The following is a 19,762-nucleotide window of genomic DNA, read 5'->3' as shown; positions in this document are numbered from 1 at the left end:
GCTATGAGGGAGGACGCAACGCTGACAAAGAGAAACACGGGGCTTAAATACACAGAGCGATAACGAGGGGGAATGAGCCACAGGAGGAGAGCACAGCTGGGAGTAATAACGCAGGACAGACAAGGGAAGCAAAACTAGAAACATTAACATAGGACAGACTGTGAAAGTAAAACAGGAAACACACGGACTGAACTCAAAACATGAAAACTTAACAGCAACTGAGACAGAACATAGGGACCTGAAACATGGGACAGAAAGGCAAAGTAGACACAACATGAACATAACAACGCCCACAGGGAAAGATCAAAACAGAACACAGAAGCACAGGACCTCTTTCAAAATAAAATAGGAAACAATGAAACACTGACATGACTACATGAACTTGACAACATAAGAAACAGACATGAAACACATAAAGGATAAGGGAGACTTAACACAAGGGTTGAAAACACAAGGGGAATATAATAAATAAATGAACATAGAAAATTTAATGAGCTTAAACATACACTATAAACATCAAAATGAACTAAAACTCAAAACGCTGGGTCATAAGACCCAGGATCGTGACAGTCTGTCTCCTGAATCCAAACTGGAAGCTGGTTCCACAGAAGAGGGGCCTGAAAACTGAAGGCTCTGCCTCCCATTCTACTTTTAAATACTCTAGGAACAACAAGTAGGCCTGCAGAGCGAGAGCGAAGTGCTCTAATAGGGTGATATGGTACTACAAGGTCATTAAGATAAGATGGGGCCTGATTATTTAAGACCTTGTATGTGAGGAGCAGGATTTTGAATTCTGGATTTAACAGGAAGCCAAAACAGGAGAAATCTGCTCTCTCTTTCTAGTCCCTGTCAGGACTCTTGCTGCAGCATTTTGGATCAGCTGAAGGCTTTTCAGGGAGTTTTTAGGACTTCCTGATAATAATGAATTACAGTCGTCCAGCCTGGAAGTAATAAATGCATGAACTAGTTTTTCAGCGTCACTCTGAGACAGGATATTTCTAACTTTAGAGATGTTGCACAAATGGAAGAACGCAGTCTTACATATTTGTTTAATATGTGCATTGAAGGACATGTCCTGGTCAAAAATGACTCCAAGGTTCCTCACAGTGTTACTGGAGGCCAAGGTAATGCCATCCAGAGGAAGAATCTGCTTAGATACCATATTTCTAGGCTTTTCAGGGCCGAGTACAATAACCTCAGTTTGATCTGAATTAAGAAGCAGAAAGTTAGCGGCCATCCAGGTCTTTATGTCTTTAAGACATTCCTGCAGTTTAACTCATTGGTGTGTGTTATCTGGCTTCATGGACAGATAGAGCTGGGTGTCATCTGCATAGCAGTGTAAATGTATGCTATGTCTTCTAATGATGCTGCCTAAGGGAAGCATGTATAATGTAAACAGAATTGGTCCTAGCACTGAACCCTGTGGAACTCCATAATTAACCTCAGTGTGTGAAGAGGACTCTCCATTTACATGCACAAACTGGAGTCTATTAGATAGATATGATACAAACCACTGCAGCACAGTACCTGTAATACCTACAGCATGTTCTAATCGCTCTAATAGGATATTATGGTCGACAGTATCGAACGCTGCACTGAGGTCTAGCAGGAGAAGCACAGAGATGAGTCCACTGTCAGAGGCCATAAGAAGATCATTTGTAACCTTCACTAAAGCTGTTTCTGTGCTGTGATGAGCTCTGAAACCTGACTGAAACTCTTCAAATAAACCTCTGCAGATGATCTGTTAGCTGTTTGACAACTACTCTTTCAAGGATGTTTGATATAAAGGAAGGTTGGAGATTGGCCTATAATTAGCTAAGACTGCTGGGTCTAGAGATGCTTTTTGAGTAAAGGTTTAACTACAGCCAGCTTGAAGGCCTGTGGTACATAGCTGATTATTAGAGATAGGTTGATCATATTTAAGATCGAAGAATTAATTAATGGCAGGACTTCTTTGAGCAGTTTTGTAGGAATGGGGTCTAAAAGACACGTTGATGGTTTGGAGGAAGTAATTATTGAAGTTAACTCAGAAAGATCAATTGGAGAAAAAGAGTCTAACTTAACATCAATGGTACTAAGAGTAGCTATAGATAATATTACATCTGTGGGATGATTACTGGTAATTTTTTCTCTAATGATAAAAATGTTATTTGTGAAGAAGTTCATGAAGTCATTACTAGTTAACGTTAAAGGGATGGTTGGCTCAACAGAGCTCTGACTGTTTGTCAGCCTGGCTGCAGAGCTGAAGAGAAACCTGGGGTTGTTCTTATTTTCTTCAATCAGTGATGAATAGTAAGATGTTCACTCATGATGGCTCGTGCAATGTGAATTTCTACCTGAAGCCCCATGGAGCTGATTTCCATTTGATTTCTTCAGCTCTTTTTTAATCTCTTTGTGAAATGATCACTATTGTGCTTCCTACAACGTAATCGGCCTGTGGTGCCAACTGACACAACAGTGTGTGTAAAATCCACAGAGGAGAGTTCATGAGTGGGCTGACCGAGAAAAATATTCACGACTCTGAACGAGCTTGCAAACGGACGGTAAACAAACCGGACATTTTGCCTGATGTCACAGGATAAGTTACAGTAATTAGAGACATTATTGGAGAGCGCACAGTCGAGTGAAAAAAGAATTTATGCATTTTTTAAATAAAACACGACACATTAAACTATGTCGTTATTTATTTAACAAAAGTGAAAGAAGCAGCGTGTAAAGCACAGCCGTATACTTCCAGTTCTGAGGTTGTATTTTTCAAATCAGCTAAGAAGAGACTAATTTTCTTGTCCTGTCGGGGTCACCGTGAAACATGAAACACTGCTTACTCGCTTCTGTTTTGTTCCTAAAGTACTGTTGTCACTTTTCAAATTCTTTGCCCACCAAGTTACTATTTGACCCAACGATTACACGAACAACAACAAAGATTTCCCTGTAAATGTTTGTTCTTTCACTTTTCAAACAGGTTTATTTTTGAAACGTTACAGCATAGTCACTAGGTACAAATAAACCAAAAACACTGACTTTCTAAACTGGACATAGGATAACAGACATAACCACGAAGGTTGTGTTTCTGTAATAAAGTCATTTTACCGCTCAGCAGACGTCTGAAAATGGGAGTAAGCCCTGCACTGCTGAAGGTTACAATAGACTGCTGCACACCGAGCTACGTGCAATGATCAATAAATAACAGAAGTGAGAGGAGCAGCAGCAGTAAGGGAGTAGAGCCGCCCGTTCGGGGGATCCCATCCCAAATTTGACGATGACGTAACATTTCATATTAGCGAAAAGCTGCATCCACCCAAACACCTGTACAGGTTCTGGTCGTCCGGTGGCAGATAAATGATGAGATTTAGAGATTCTCCTTCTGAGAACGGCGTATCGATTCGTAACAGTATCTCACAGCCTTGATCGAGAAGCCTGAGTGCTGGCCTTCATTTGATGCGAGCCGTCAGCCATTTTGGCTTCGCTTGCCAATGCCAAAGACCTTAATCGCATAATTTCAATTTAAGCAGCTGTGCATATGCATGCTCTTTCATACTTACAAAGACACGGCGGTAGAGACAGCACAGACAGAACATTAAATCAGCACAGCGTCTTTCTTCCAATTCATTCAATTAGACGAAGCAGCCAAATGTAAGAAAATTAGGACCCGGGGAGGATTCGTGGAATTAGCCGTCTAAATAAGATTCATTTTACGAAGCTGGCACTTATGGGAACCTGTAAGCTTATGCCTTTAGTGCCTTTGCACATAAAATCTGTGGAAAAGGGAGGATAAAGTGGCAGCGGTCCAAGACTACTAACTATACAGGGGAGATATATTTAAAGTATGCACAGTGCATGTCACACGAGGACGCCGTAAATTACTTTGAGCTGATGACAATGTAATGCTTTCATTAAACAGAGAAGCCCTGAAATTGCTGCAGGCTAAATTGTGACTTTGGGAAACAGCGTTTTGGCTGAGGGGCATAGGAAAAGGTCCCACAGTGGTGATAAAAATGAGACGAAGGTGACTGCGCACCCTCCCGTTTGATTAAAACGCAGCGGCTTCAATTTTATCTGACAGAATATTAGTCTGAGGCAGTCTTGGTTTAAGTTGCCTTTGTTGCGGCAATGTAGTTGCCGACAAGTTAGAGATGCAGCCCTGCGATCAAAAGGTCAGCAGTTTTAATCCACAGTCCTCCTGGGGAAAATTAGGATGGGGAAAGTAAATGAGTAATGCCTCCACTACTCTCAACAATCTCCATCTCTGTGCCCTCCAGCAGTCCACAAAATTGCAAATGTTGGAGCTGTAAAATTTTCAGCGTGAGAATGAAGACGCACAAAGCATCTCCTAAAAAAGTATAAATGTACCTGCATTGAAGAAAAATGATATTTATATATTTGATGAGTGGTGAATGCAGCATGAATGGAAACTTTCAAAATGTGGAGTGCAAAAAGTGAGCCTTTGTGCTTTGAAACAACACTTTGGGTCACTGAAAAATGAGCTGGTGAAAGTTCCTTCCAGTGTGAAGGTTTTCAGGAGCCCAGGTTCTGTGTTTACATGCAGACTTGTCATGTGTAAAAAACATTAGCATGGCCCTGTTTATTTGTAGGCTTCCTATATGTAGGCCAGTATTTGTACACATTCAGGGCTATATCGCCACATTAGACATGCTCTCAACAGCTATTTTTTAAAATTGAAAGCAGAAAAAAGTATTTGTAGCCTAACATGGAAACATAAGTGAAAAATAAAGAAAATCCATTAAATAAACTATAAGCTATAGTGCAGTATGTAAGATGCTGTCCCTTTATCTACTTTGATCCCACAAAAAGCTTCATTTGGCTGTTAATTAAACTTTCTATGTACTTTAATGAAATATGTATTTGATCCCCGATCAAGGGGGCGAGCTCTTGATGGCGAGCACAGAGGGAGCGAGGGAACACGAGGGAGCGACGGTGCAGATGTGATGGGCTGGGGAAACATGAACATAATGAAGCGAAACACAATGAGAGAAACAAGAACTCACACAATTAAATAAACACAGTTGGCAAGGACACAATAACCAAAAGCTAAACAGAATAAGCAACCGAGGCACTACAGAGTCAACCGTAGAATAACAAAGTAGACTAACATCATACAAAATGACAAAAACCATGAGAAAACTCAAAACACTGAAAACAAAAGACCCAGAACCGTGACAATAATGTGTTACCAAGTGGTGGCTGTGGTCCCAGTTATCTTCAAACTTGTGTAGTTTTGGGCTGATCCTCCACCTTCCTCATCATCATCCTTGTGTGGAGCTCCAGAACGAAGGCGACTGTTTTTTTATTGCTTCCATTTCTAGATGATCCCACCAACAGTTACGTCTCCCGATGGTCTTGTAGCCCACTCCAGCCCTGTGTGCTGTACATGCATAATGACTTCAGATCAAGTTGATTACCTGTAATCTGCATGAAACATGGGCTCACAGGCCTGGTATCACTGGCAGCCAGAATTCCAGCTGGATTCAATGGGATCAAGTGCTTATTTCACTCAGTGACATTCAAATCCATTTATAACTTTTATCTAATGCATTTTTTCTACATTTTAGATTGTTATTCTCTCTGTCACTATTAAAATAAAACTACCATAAAACATTGCAGCTGCGTATTTCGTCAGCAGCTATCAAATAATATACTGCAGTGTCTACTACAGTGAGGAAGAATACAATAAGGAAGTAGGTCCTGAAGGTCACATCTTCACTACTATAATAAAAGAAGCAAACTTTGTTGCTACTCCGGCTCAACCTAGAGTAAGGATCTTTCATTTCAGTTTGTTTGCAATCAGCCACAAACCTTTACATGAAAAAGCCCTCACTGAAGTAGATCTATGTGCTGTTATCAAAGACATCCATGCAGAAGGTCTGCCAAAATGCACTGGTAGCACTTTGTCCACAGCAGTGCATTTTACTCGTCTCTGAGTGACATTATCGGGACTCTAGCTTCCTATTTTTGTCTCGCTGACCAAGGACTTGGCCTACGCAGCACAGAAGTGGGTGGCTCATTAACATTAAAAGGCCAGGCCAGTCCTGCTCCGGAGATGAGAAGAGTCCTTTTTTCTGGAGTCTGCTGCTGTGTCACTGGTAAATAATGAGACTTTTTGTGATGCAGGCCGCCTGGGCAAAGTGGATAAGTAACCCTGTTCAAGTACTTGTTTTCTTCCAAAGACTGTGTTTCAAGGTAACAGTTCAAACTGACATCCTGTTAGGCCAGTTATCATCGCAAATTTCAACATCACAAGGAACAAAACAAAATAACATTCATTTATGGATTATTAGCATTTTTTCAGTTAGCGAAAAGCAGGAAATATTCACTTTAGTGTGATGAAGGTTGGTCTGATGGTTGCCAAAAGCTTTAAAGCCTGTGGGTCTCCATTCCCTCTGCACCTGGTGATAAAGTCGTTTGTATAAATGCAGACATGAGCGAGATCTGAACTCATCCATAAGACAAAGTTTCATGTTGCTGTTTGAATGCTAACTATGCTGGTTTACACACACAACTCCCGTGAGTGTGCATCTCTACCTTTATATTAAGTCTATAAGTCCACCTGTGTTTACAGTAACGATAATGCTCTATGCAAAAGGGCATTTCATAATCATTTATTATAAATAATTATGGCTCTGTTTTTCCTATCAGGCCTAAGATAAATATATTGCACCTTTCGTTTTTTAGCTGACTTATCGAGAATTTTCATTACAAATTACCTTCTCAGCCGCGTCCATTTATTTTCACTGCATTCATCACCTCAGCCCGTTTGAGTAGCACGCATTAATTGGACTCTAAAGGCAAAACATAAGTATAGTTTTTCCAAAAGTAGGCGACACAAACAGCGATGTGCAAGCTCTGTAGAGGCTGCTATGATTATTGCTGTTGTTAATAATGTATTCATGAAGTAACTAATGAAACCCCACCTCATTTACAAGCAGCGGCGACATGTTTGGTTGTGGGAAGCTCTCTGTCTCTTTCACGTAACACTTCATCAGAGCTGCTGAAATTAGAGTCGCAGCCGTGGCCTCACTCCAGTCGTACGCAGGATATAATTACCTTGCTGTGTCTTTGCCTTGTTCCTCATAATTAAACTGCCAATGCCAGCGTTGAAAACATCCGTCACAGCATTATGAAGAAATATGAATTTCTTGTCATTTCACAACATGCATGTGTATTTACTCGATTTTAATTCTCCGAGCAATTTACTGAGCGGTACCGCAAGCAGTTTACCGTCTACGACTTGGAAACATTGAGATGATGGGTAGGTAACAGGGCCAATGCAGGCCCTGCGATAAAAATAATGAAAAAACATTAAAGCCGTAGTATTTAAATTACCACAATGACTGCAGCCTGCCATAAAAATCTATTATAAGAACATGAAGATGAACACTGCCGGAAGCCAGGAGGAAATGATGCTGTGCAGGGAATCAGGATTCGGGACTAACAACAGGAAGTATGGATCATATGAGCGCAATATTGTGGATTTTTAATTTATTTTAAGTAAATGGTAGTTTCTTAATCTTATACTGATTTTAGGGGTAAAAACTGTATTTTAGCATTTTATTATTAGTATTAAGGAAGAGGGTCGGAGTCATTGTTAACCTTCAGCAGTGTATTTTTACACACTTTGTAACTGCAGATAGCACTGATAGTGGTGTAAACAAGCGAGCTGCTGGGCATCTTTTCTCCGTTATGTTCTGTAACACAGGAAACATCCTGACACCAAGATGAATAATACAAGCCTGTAATAACAGCCAATCATTAAGCCAGTCAGACTCAGCCGATGTGAATGCAAGACTAACGTGTGCTGGTTACTTTCAGCAAGACATTTTAAGGACTTCCTGCTATGATACTCGCAGTTCTCACACTGGATCACGCTGGTCACACTTTGTATATCAGTTCGATTTATTGCATAAATGCTTGCTTAAACTTAGAGTACAATGTGTGAAGGAGAGATGAGAAACACCTTATTATTTACATGTGGAGTTCAGATTTGGGCCCAGACTGTCAAGTCAGGGCTGTGTGCAGGCAGGAGTGGTGGTAAGGAGGACCCAAAGTGCAGACGCTCAGAGGCAAGAGCGTACTTCAAAACAGCTTTAATGCTAAACTCAAAAAGTACCAAAACTGAGAATCCAAAATAAACACGGCCGGACGGACAGACAGACGAGAGTAGATCACGACCAGGACGGAAGAAAACACAGGCATCCTAACACAGAGAGATTTATTAGCTCAGCTGTTTAACCCTCTCGAGGCGGGCGTCGCCGATTTGCAACAGTTAAAAACTAACAACCTGATTACCCCACATACATATTTTATGAGTTTGCTGTACTCAGAAGTACCACTGCAGGACTTGGTTGTGCATTAGCAACAAAAAGTTTAATTTGAGCCTGAGAGGGTTAATAGAGGGTGTACTGCAGTATTTAAGAGGGACCAGAGAAAAAAGGTACTTGGTGTTGTAGGGATTTGGTGGTTTCAGCCCAGATGATACTCTTCTGTTGCACCACACACACCAGCAAAAACAAAAATGCTAAACAAAATAATGTGGTGCAGCGACACAGGGCTATGACACAAACTCACATGTTTCTAAATGTAAACAGCTACTCGACCTCCAAATTTCTGCTTCAAACACCGACTCTCTGATGCCATGCTTCCTGATGGAGCCGACAGCGAAGGCTCCCCTCGATGCAATTTGTGTGCAAGTCAGCAGTCTGCAATTACCTGCCATCTTTCACCACGAGGGGCCGCACCGTGGCCTTGATGTCAGTCAAAAGGATCATTTCATGTGGAGATCTGAGACCTTTGACACAAACACATGTGTCCTTATAGCAGGTCTCTCTGACCCTGCTTGCTTCTACAGTGTCTCACACACGCATGTACTGTGTGCGACGCTGTCATGTTGTCATGATGACTATAAAGGACTGAATAAGTCAGAGGAAGCTGCTCTGCTCTGTTTGGCTTCCTGTTCTTTGCTCTGCTTCTGACAGGAAGGCGGTCACAAATCATGAAATAAACCAGCTGGAAAGAAAAAAGTGGCCATGCAGAGTATTCGCGTTTTGCATGAAAGGCAGTCATGTCATTAAGTAAATCTGTAGCGACAGGCATGTACGTGAAGAGAAATGGGACCGCACACCAAAAACTGCCCCATCATGTTTACTGTGTACATAAATAGGACAGGAACTTGTAAGCCGTATGGCTGCACACCACACAACTGTGCATCCAAAACTTACATTCCCAAATTCCCAGTTATTTCCAGACAGGACTTACAACATCCTGCTGATATCCCAGCTGCACATGAGACTTACCACACAAATGGTGTGAGAAATAACACAACACTGCAAACTGTTACACCCCGTTTAGCGACACTGCAGTCAATTTACCTGTGACACGCACTGCAAACAATTCGGGTCTCAGTACAGCTGGGAAGCAGCGCTATGCATGACCTGTAATCTGGAATATAAAGGGAAGTGGCACAATCAAATAAACAAAAAACAAAGAAGGAGGTTAGTCCGCCCTTACACAACTCACTCACAATCAATACCCGCCTTCACGGCTGGACGAACTAACCAAAACAAAATTCCAAATCAATCAAAAGAACGAACAAAAAAGGACAGCAGAGACAGCACAGCTGAACAACACAAACAACATTATGGAATAAAATATTACCCAATAAAATATCAATTTTGTGAAACCATTCAAAGTCAAAGCTAAAACACACACTCAATATACCTACAATATTGATCCGTCTCCCTGCGCGCAGTCGATCTAGGGCTTGATCAATTCTTCTATTAAAACTCGTGGTCACACTAAAAAAGTCCAGCGACACACATTAAAAACGGGCACCTACAATAACAAATAATCCAAACAAAATGGCAAAAGGCTCTTACCGACAGTATACCCACTCGCATCCGAGTGAATTAATCACTCTTCTGTTTTTTCCACAGAAGAGTGCTGACCTCACCCCACACACCCACTACCTTTTCATAGCTCTTCAGCCAATCACCTGGCAGAGAGCAACAAACTGCCAGGTGACACGTGTTACAATCGGTTTTCTTAAAGCCTCTTTGAAGTGTTTATAGGTCTGCTACCATAATAAATAAACACAATTCAACAGTTTCCTTATCATTAGTAGTCTTGCCGTTAATTACATTACAGTAAGCTGTCGTATTCAAGGGTTATTGCAAAACAACACAAACTCTGGTTGATTAAACTAATTGATGGCAAACAAACATGTATTTAAAAGGTTCCCAGTACAGGCTTTGATTTCCTGTCAGAAGAAATGTTAGAAAATGCTCCAGGAAGCAAACTCCCACATTACACTGACAGCCTTCGGTCTGCTGATTGAAGGGTGCAAATATCATCCTGATAGAGTTCCTTAAGTCCAACTCTGTCAAGGAAAGGTGAACATTTTGTGTGTTTCTGATCGTCTTAGAAAGAACAGACCAAGCTTAAAATATGCAAATTATTGAACGGCAGAAACAGTACTTCAGGTTTAGCTGCTGTTTTGAAGAATTAACCGATTCTGTTGAAAGAAGGTGCCAGCCGCGTGTTTCATTCTGGTCGGGTCTTCATCCATTTCCTGCAGCTGCATTTCCAGCATAAAGCATTTTTCCTCTAAACTCTGCCTTGACATGCAGATGTGATGAGTCATCAGGAGTGTGAGGTCTGTACATTACAGCACGGAAATAGGCAGACGTGACATTTCCAACAGTAGGGTGATTGCAAATTGCAAGAGCTAACTATTCACTCATTTCCCCCCTGTCACCTTCCACTCCTTCCTTCCTGTTTTCTTGAACTGTGTCCTCTCTCTCTCTCTCTGATGTGTGCAGTCAGATACCGAGTTCTGGGATAAGATGCAGGCAGAGTGGGAAGAGCTGGCTCGGCGAAACTGGCTGACGGAAAACGAGCAGGCACAGATTCCCTCCACTGTGTCTCCGTACGAGAAGGTCACTATTATTAAAATGTTACTCTCAGCGCGCACGCAGATTCGTCCTGATGACAGTGATGCAGGAATATGCAGAACTGCGTGTGCGCCTAGAGTGAAAGTGTGCAGTATGTTTACATCTGACATCTATAAAAACCTGAAACCAAATATAGTTTTATCAGCCTTTGTAGATCAACATTTAAAATATCTGAGCTATTTATTGTCTTCCACGTTGATTTAGTGTCCAATTCTGTATTTATCCATGTGTGACTGTCAGAATTTATGCAGCCATAAAATGAACCTGTGCTAATATTCTCACAATGCGCATGAGGGAAGATTTATGATTAGTAAGTGGCCTTGAAGTCTCAAAGTGATGAATGAGTGAGCAACGGAGGGATTTTAGGAACAGGCGTGATTAATGGAGGCTTGTCACCCTGAGGTTAACGGTCAACTATCAGAGACTTTAAGGTTACTGTAATGCACCGAGCTTTGTGGATCCAGAACTTTTATATATGTGAATGGGTTTTAAAAATGAGGAATGACGTGTAAACTAGTGTTAAACGACTCCGTGTTGAATGTGAAGCCTTTGGTCTCAGTCACACATACCTGGTAAGCACTGGTATCCATGCAAAGATGAGTATTCCTCTAGTGGTTGCCAGTAGTTACTGGAGGTCGCTTGCCGTCGCTGTGAAACTGATTCTTAAAGACCAGCCAGTGATGCCATCACTACCAGTTACTATACTGTCGCTTAGCATTAGCTGATAACAGTGGTCACCTCCAGTTTGTGTGGAAGATACCTAATTGTCTGCAAGCACTGGCTAACTACTGGCTAAGTGATTGTGAACCTGTGACGTGTAACCTGTCAAACTTTCAAGTTTCACTAGCTAGGAGGCCAATTAGGGAGTCTATGCAGACAAGTGGCTTCTTCCATGTAAGCTCCAGGCGACCGTGGCAACCTGCTAGTGACCAAAGAATTTAAATAGAAGTTTCCAGCAACATAGCCAACACCCATTAGCCAGGTTGTTGGGGAATATGGATTTTTTTTCACCTAGAGTCAGCTGCCGGGTGAATGCTGTGCCACAAAGGGATGAGGTGGTCTCTAGGTCTGTTTGACCGATTCCCTATTGTGTATGAGAAGAGTGACAATATGAAAACCCAAGAGTGAAACAGCGAGTAAAGCTAAAGCTGCTTATTTTATTGAAAGCAGCACAGATAATTAAAGTCTAAGAGTCTAAAAATATGCCATTCTGAAGAAGAAACATACAAAAAAAAAAAGTAATAATTTAGTTGTATTTATCTTTCTGGTTCACGCCAGACTGATCAACACTACTTGTTAATGTGTTGTGATGCAATGTAACAACGCCTGCACACTGACCTGCATGTTTACCGCATCACAATGACATTTTCCCGAGTTTCAGAGGACATGAGCACATGTCTGAGCATCACCCACCAGCTGACCTTCTTATGCCAGGAAATCATGTGAGATCAGACTTGTGGGCTTTCTGTATTGATCCCAGCGTAGCGCTCGTTCTTAAGGAAAAATCTGTTTCAAAGTCATCGTGCTCAAAAGCACGCAACACACCAGGGTAATCACAGTTTGAAAATGCAAAGTTTAACATTTAAAGAGAGCAGACAAACCCTGGGGAGCTCAGTCCAGGTTTGATGTGAAGGAGAAAAGATCAATTCCTGCTCCTGCAGTTTTGCTTAAATATACAACTGCACAGGACACTTGGTTTGCAATGGAATAATAGAAGAGTGAAACTGACGTTGCCACTGTGCTTGTTTTTATCTTTTCTTCTTGCTGATAGGGTTACTACTTCCACACAGATAATCCTTATAAGGACTTGCCTAATGCATTCGAAGAGGGACTGAAGAAATCCCGAGAGGGAGACTTGCCAAACGCTGTGCTTTTGCTTGAAGCAGCTGTCCTACAGGACCCTCACGATTCAGAGGTGAATTCTGCTAATATACACATGCACAGAGCTGTCAACACACACTGTTTACCCAGTCAAGTCAGTAGCAGAGCTATTCATATTTACAGACATTTGTACACTTTTAGAGTACAAATGGCCGATAAAACTGCAGCCTTACGCCGGCTAACTGGACTGGATCACTGAGGCTTTCATTGCAAAGCTATGGCTAAATCCTCCCCTGCTACAGAGGAAGAATGCCTCACTGACCAGCTGATTTGGTAGGCAGCACCCACAGGCTCAATGCTGATTGCCTGTAGAGGTCAGGGGATTTTTTCCCTTTTAAAAATAGTTGTTTACTGTAGCAAAAAAATACTCAACTTGCACTTGATGAGAATTTCCATTTGCCCAGTGAGATGAACAATAGCTCATTCTCCTTTTTGTATTCCTCCCATTTCAATGGAGTGACCTCTTTGCGAGCTGAAAGAGCAAAGCCTTCATTCAAAGTACTTCGGAATCCCCTGGAATATACAGAAATGTGCCAGTTATTCCGAGGAGAGGATTATCCCACGGTATATGGAACTAATACGATTCCAAATTTCCTTGTAGGGCACGTAGCGGCTTATTGGCCGACTGCGAAGACCTCTGAATCATTCAGAAATCATTTGGCGCCTGGTTTCAAAGAGCTGAACAAAAAAAGCATGTAGAGAGATTAGAACAGGTTATTAAATGTGCCCTTACACACACATCATACAGTGGGACTAATCTCATAATCTGGATTGGATTTCAGGTTCGTTATATCATTGTCTGGCCTCTTGTGTTGATGAAGGCCCTAATTCAAGTCAGTGTCGTCCCTCTAACACATAAACATATTCCAATTAAAGAGGACAGCAAGTCATTTAAAGCTGTGGGATAATGATCTGCTCAGCTGAGCAGCAGAAGGGGATGATAATCAGCTGCTTTGGGCAACGATGAGACAACCCCCAAAACAGGAATGCTTTTTTTCCTTCTTGTTTTCACTAGTTTTGCATTTGGCTAGGGTCAGTGTTACTACTGGTAGCATGAGGTAATACCTGGACCCTACAGAGGTTGGTAGTAACTCCTCCAGGAAGGCTCATCAGTACGTACCATTGCAAGGAGGTTATCTGTGTCTACCAGCACAGCCTCGAGAGAATGGGGGAGATTGGGGTGTGCCAAGTTACACAGGAAATGGGCAGAAAATGAGGGGCAAGAGGACTTCTGGAGAGATGAATCCAAATTTGAAATATTTGGTTCAAAGTGTTGACAGTATGTATGGAGGAGCAGCCCTGAGTGTCTACAGCCAACTTTTAAACACGGTGGAGGCACAATCGTGGATGCAGTTACCTTCACATTTTGAGCCACTGTATATCATCTATAAAGCATCTGATTGGCAGGGGCTTCATGTTTCAGCATGACAGCGATGCCAAACACGATGCCAAACAATGCAGTAAATGCATACCTGGATAGGTCCCATCGCGGTTACACACAAAATAAACTATATTTATTATTAAATTATGCTCTTTTTCAGTTTTACTACATAATATCTGATGGTGCCTGAGGACAATAGTCCAAATAAAACACTGTCAGTCTTAATCATCACTGCATATACCCCAGTTGTACTTCCTTAAAATTAGCTGGAGCTATGGATGTCTTAACTCACAGTAGCCAGACAACAGCCGTGGCAGCATAGGCTGTACACTGTTTCCACCGTGTGTTTTTTACTCTTTGTTCTTTACCTGTTTGTATTGTTTTGATGCAGGCCTGGCAAGTCCTGGGGACCACCCAGGCTGAAAATGAGAACGAGCAGGCAGCGATTGTCTCCCTCCAGAGGTAATGACAAACAACTGCATTCAGTTCCCATTTAAAATCAAAAAACGCTCGCAGACATTGGAGTCAGTCAGCTGTTGCTGCTTGGGAACACCATATGTTTGCACAAGTGGGACACTGTGGAAATATCATGTGAAAAGATGAAGCCCAGCACGTGAAATTTGCCTGCGAGGTTTCACTGAACTGTTTAACAGCAGTAGGTTCAGCGAGAACAAAACCAAGTCATAACTATATGCCGATGTTAAAACAGTATTATAAGAAGAACACCATCACAGTTTTGTTCAGTTATCCTTAGATGGAGATGGGAAGAGCAGGCTCTGGGAGTTTTATTCTTAAAACAGAGACACCCCACATGGATGGTGATAGCACAGAGCACGTTTATGAGCAGAAGCCTCAATGGGAGGTGGCCCACTTTCATTCAAACTGGTGAAGCCGGAAATGACACCTTTCTGGGAATGTGAGTGCTGACAACAGAAAACACAAGAGATTCAGCAGAAAGTGTTCTTCCTTCAGATATGGTCCATTTTTCAGAAGAAAGAAACAAGACTAGGAAAATGTGATCGCTGTTAGACGTGGATTACAAACGGTGTCCGCTGTCATGCAGAATATCTTAGTTGGCCTGAGATTCCTGCGGTCCAGCAGAGTCCTACACGCTCCTTCTGTGGTTTGAATGTCTGTGTTATGTAATGGCTCCATCTGCGAAGGCTCTTTTTGTATGAAGTGAGATTAAATGTTTTTAGCTTGTGGTTACAGTGGCATCGTTTCAGATTCACAACACTGCTGTATTCTCTTTTTTATCTGTTTGTTGAATAATGTCATATGCTTAACTTTGTTTTGCCATGTTTATGCTTTAATTCAGAAAATGTCTTCTTTGATACAAAGGCTACACCTACAGTACTGCTATTTGAAATAAAGCAATTAAGATGTGATCGAAGGGCAGACTTTAAGCTATGACTCGAAAACCGTATCACATTAACTGTTTTTTTATGCAAAGTCCATTTTCAGACAGGTGACTGAAAGGTGGGTTTTTGACGAGGTGAGACCCGTTCCCTTGTTATTCGATGACAAATTAAGCAGATGAAAGATCTGATTCCAATTGTTTACCTTCTGTTTAGTAGCTGTTTGCTGGAAACTGCCAAAAAGATGAGACGTTATATGTAAAGTTCATCATTAGGCTGGAAAACAAAATAAACATAGAAAGGCCAGTTCATGCCTTACTCTAAGAAAATCACAGAGGGCCTGGAAGAGCACAAAGTAGAGCAGAATTGTTGATGCAAATGATGCAAAGAGAAAAGCACGCCAAACCAGAGAAATGAAGCAAACCACATCGTCCGTCAAACACAGTGGAGGCTGTGCTATGGCACGGGCATGTGTGGGTCACAACTGTTTATTGATGGTGTGACTGCTGATAGAGGTAACAGGATGCACTGTGAAGTGTACAAGGCTATACCCTCTGCTAAATGGTGCTAAACTGATCAGAAAGGATTTCACAGTGCACACCAATAATAAGAAGCATACTGCACATAGCAAGGCAAACATGGCCGACTCAGTCACCGGCTTTCAACCAACAGATCGTGCTCTTTAGTTACTGAAGAGAAAGCTGGATACAGAGAGATCCCAAAAAGTAACAACAGTAGGAGGCTGAAGGCCTGGCAGATCATCTCAAGGGCGGAAACACAGCATTTGGTGATGTCCATGAACAGTTGTCGAGGTACAGGCCGTCAAAATCTGCAAATTGTGTCTGACGGTCTAATTATTTTTAAGCCTATAAAAATGGGGGACTAAGTATAAAGATGTCTATAATTCCTAAACAGTTTCGTATTTTTGTTAAACGCCTTGAAGTCAAGTCTGCACTTTGATCACACCTTAATTGTTCGATTAAAATCCACTATGTACGGAGGCAAACAATGCAACACTGTGTGAGTATTTATGGGCCTAACTTTATATGCAGTGAACGTCAGTGTCCTGAACCAGGGTTTACGTCATTTGCAGTGGGACTGAAATAATTTGGTTTGTGCGAGATTAGGATGGTTTTAAGGAAGCTGGCACATCAACTGTAGCAAATCTGGCTAAAAAATTATCTTGTTGAAAGCTAAATCTCGTTTTGGCCTCCCCTTTAGTCTTTCAACTAATCCAAGTCGTTCATCCAACACTGTTCTGTTCTTCTTCCCTTTTCAATTATGAAGTGCCAGCACAGTGGCAAGCGTCCACGTGATATAACCGGTGATATAACTTCAGCAATTACTACAAACATACTTTCCGTCTCTGGAACAACCACCCATGCCGTTTTGCCTAAGTGCAAAGCTAATTCAAATCATCAGCTGTGGGTAGCATGCAAACACGACTCTCTGCAGCAGAGACGGAGCAGGAGAAGTGTTGCTCGTTCGCTCTGGCCCAGAAATCATTAGCCTTGGCCTGATGTTCCTCTGCTTTGGCCTGTCCCAATTAATGCTTGTCAAATCTAGATTTCTCTTTGAAGTGAACACCTTACTTGATTTCTCTTCTCCCGTGAACGAATCGTGTCTCCATCCAGGTGTTTGGAGCTCCACCCAAACAACCTTATAGCCCTCTTGGCTCTGGCAGTGAGCCTGACCAACACTGGTATGCGCCATGATGCCTGTGAGGCCCTCCTCCGCTGGCTGAGACACAATCCCAAGTACAAGCATCTTGTCAAAGGCAAGACTCATCTAACGGGATCTCCAAACTCCCAGCGCAGGATGTCTCATGCTCCCAACCTGGGCAGACATGAAAGGTAGAGTATTTAAACTCTTTAGACCTAATTAAAAGGATCACTACAGCATAAGAAAACCTGCAGTCTCTTGTTTGCCACTTTATTAAAGATGGACGGATGTCTCGTATGTTGGCTTTGTACACATATCAGAGGCTGCAGCAAGTCAAAGGTGTTGTTGATGAAGTGGAAAGCAACATGTAGCTGTGCAGGTTTCTTAAACTTGTAGCTGTTAACAATTACTAAACCAAGTTTAAGACATTTCACTTTAAAATCTGGTCCTGGGTGTTTGTTTTGTACACTAATACACTGATTATTTAACAATAATTGGCTATTATTTTGCTATCTGTCTGTTTTCTTCCACCTCTCTAATTCAGAGTCACAAGGAGAAGGGTTATCTCAACTATTATAAGCTACAACCCGGACAGGTTGGTGTGTGTTTAAAGGGCTAACGGAGAGAGACAGACAAGCATTCACACCTGCAATGCTAACCACAACACATACCTTCAGGACAGGCATGTGGACGTTAACCTGCAAGGAAAGGAGGGTGTTGGTACTAGCAGTTAACATTAGCCACACATCAGTTTTTCCTTCTATTTATAACATTATAACATACTGAATTTGTGTGTTTTTTTAATTCAACAATAAATATCACGTGCTGGGAATATTTTTAATTCTAGCAAATATGAATGACAAAATCCTTCTTCCACAGATTCCTGGTTCCTTCTTTCCTAATAGCAATTGTTGCCACAGCTGACGATGCTGTGGCAGACGGGCAGTTTGACGTGTGCTTACACTCCGTTGCAACATTATAGCAGACGGCTTCATTCATTTGGCTGGCTTATCTTTATTATTGGGATTGTTCGTGTCTCTAATATAAAATATATGCACAGCCAAAAAAATAAAAGGAAGACACTGAAACTGTCAATAGGAAACAAACAATCATGCTAGATATCTATACTGACATGGACTGGGTAATGAAAGGATGCTGAGATGGTGCTCAGAGTGGGCCCCAAGAGTAGCTGACAACAAAGGGGCGTGCTCCTGATGAGGTAACTGATGGCGTCCTGGAGGAGCTCCTCCCAGATCTGGACCAGACTATCGCTGAGCTCCTGGACAGTTGGAGTTGCAGCCTGGCGGCTTCGGATAGACAGAAACAGAAAGTTTCAGATGTGTTTTATTGGATTTGACTTCTGTTGTTAAAACTGGTAAAATTACGATTCCAGGATTTGTTAATACTCTCGTATATGTACTTGTGAAATGTAGTACTGGTGACACTGGTAGTGGCAGTAATACTGGTGAGATGGTAGACGGAGGGTTACAGTACATGTGTGGACCTTGTTAAATTACTTTGTTAAGTGCGTGCTGTCTGCAATATTTTAAGTCGTATAATTGAGGTTGTTTGGTATATCTGATCTGAAAGACCTAATTCCACTCCCGAGGTAAAGTAGCGCTTTATCAAATCATTAATCGTCTAGTCAGTGTGAAGAGACACAGTTACAGCCCAATTACTGCGGTCTCCCCTCTAGTCCACGGAATAACATCCCTTTAAATTTTTGCTGCTCACCTCATCCCTCATTTTCTATCCCTTCCTTTTATCGCTCTGCTAAGGCTCGCGTCACAGTTTTCAGATACATGCACTGCTAAATATTAGACCACAGCTTCACTCATGTTTACAAACATCAGTGAACATGTTTACAAACTGTTTACAAACAGAAATTCATTCTTTCCATACGACCGGCCTGGTTTCCAGTTTTCCTCTCTGTACCGCCCCCATCATTCCCCCGGCTGCCTCTCATCATGTTACGCTGTGAATAAAAGTCCAGTGCACATCATGGCCCTGCAGTCTTATGCGTGCTTACTCAGCAGCCTTAAGTCACACTAATCCTTATCTCAATTTTGTGTGTGTGTGTCCACAGCTCCCTGCTACCAGAGGTCAAGGAGCTCTACCTGGAAGCAGTTCAGCAGAACTCTGACAGCATCGACCCAGATTTGCAGACGGGCCTCGGGGTGCTTTACAACCTCAGCGGAGAGTTTAACAAAGCCGTGGAGGCCTTCAACACGGCTTTGTCAGTGCGGCCCGAGGTAGACACACAGCCCTACGCACTACACACAGGGACACGGTTTAATATGCATGGTTCTCCAAAAAGATGACTTTAGGCTGACACTTTACCATATACCAGTCAACAACTTAGCAGCTTTGTTAGTTAGGCTCTACTTATCAAGTATAGTTTTTAAAAGAGAGAAGGGAAATAAGTGATAATCCAAACACGGCTCATAACACATGAACAGCTGGCACTGCATTAATGCACCAATGTCAACGGCTTTCATACAACAGTGGATCGGTTG

General features: G+C 42.0%; 1 protein-coding gene across 6 annotated transcripts in view; it reads left to right on the top strand.

The window, feature by feature from the left end:
• The window catches only part of pex5la (peroxisomal biogenesis factor 5-like a), a 113,917-nt gene that overhangs the window by 83,485 nt on the left and 10,670 nt on the right, over positions 1–19,762 (top strand). For all 6 annotated transcript variants that reach the window (XM_026159993.1, XM_026159994.1, XM_026159991.1 and 3 more), the window contains 5 exons: positions 10,833–10,949; positions 12,736–12,879; positions 14,618–14,688; positions 17,219–17,437; positions 19,333–19,498. In XM_026159993.1, the coding sequence (XP_026015778.1) occupies positions 10,833–10,949; positions 12,736–12,879; positions 14,618–14,688; positions 17,219–17,437; positions 19,333–19,498 (717 nt within the window). The remainder of the gene's footprint in view (positions 1–10,832; positions 10,950–12,735; positions 12,880–14,617; positions 14,689–17,218; positions 17,438–19,332; positions 19,499–19,762) is intronic.

This window comes from Astatotilapia calliptera, chromosome 23, assembly GCF_900246225.1.
Source record: "Astatotilapia calliptera chromosome 23, fAstCal1.2, whole genome shotgun sequence".
Taxonomy (NCBI): Eukaryota; Metazoa; Chordata; class Actinopteri; order Cichliformes; family Cichlidae; genus Astatotilapia; species Astatotilapia calliptera.
The sequence above is the reverse complement of the archived record's forward strand: the minus strand, read 5'-3'. Positions and strand labels throughout refer to the sequence as shown.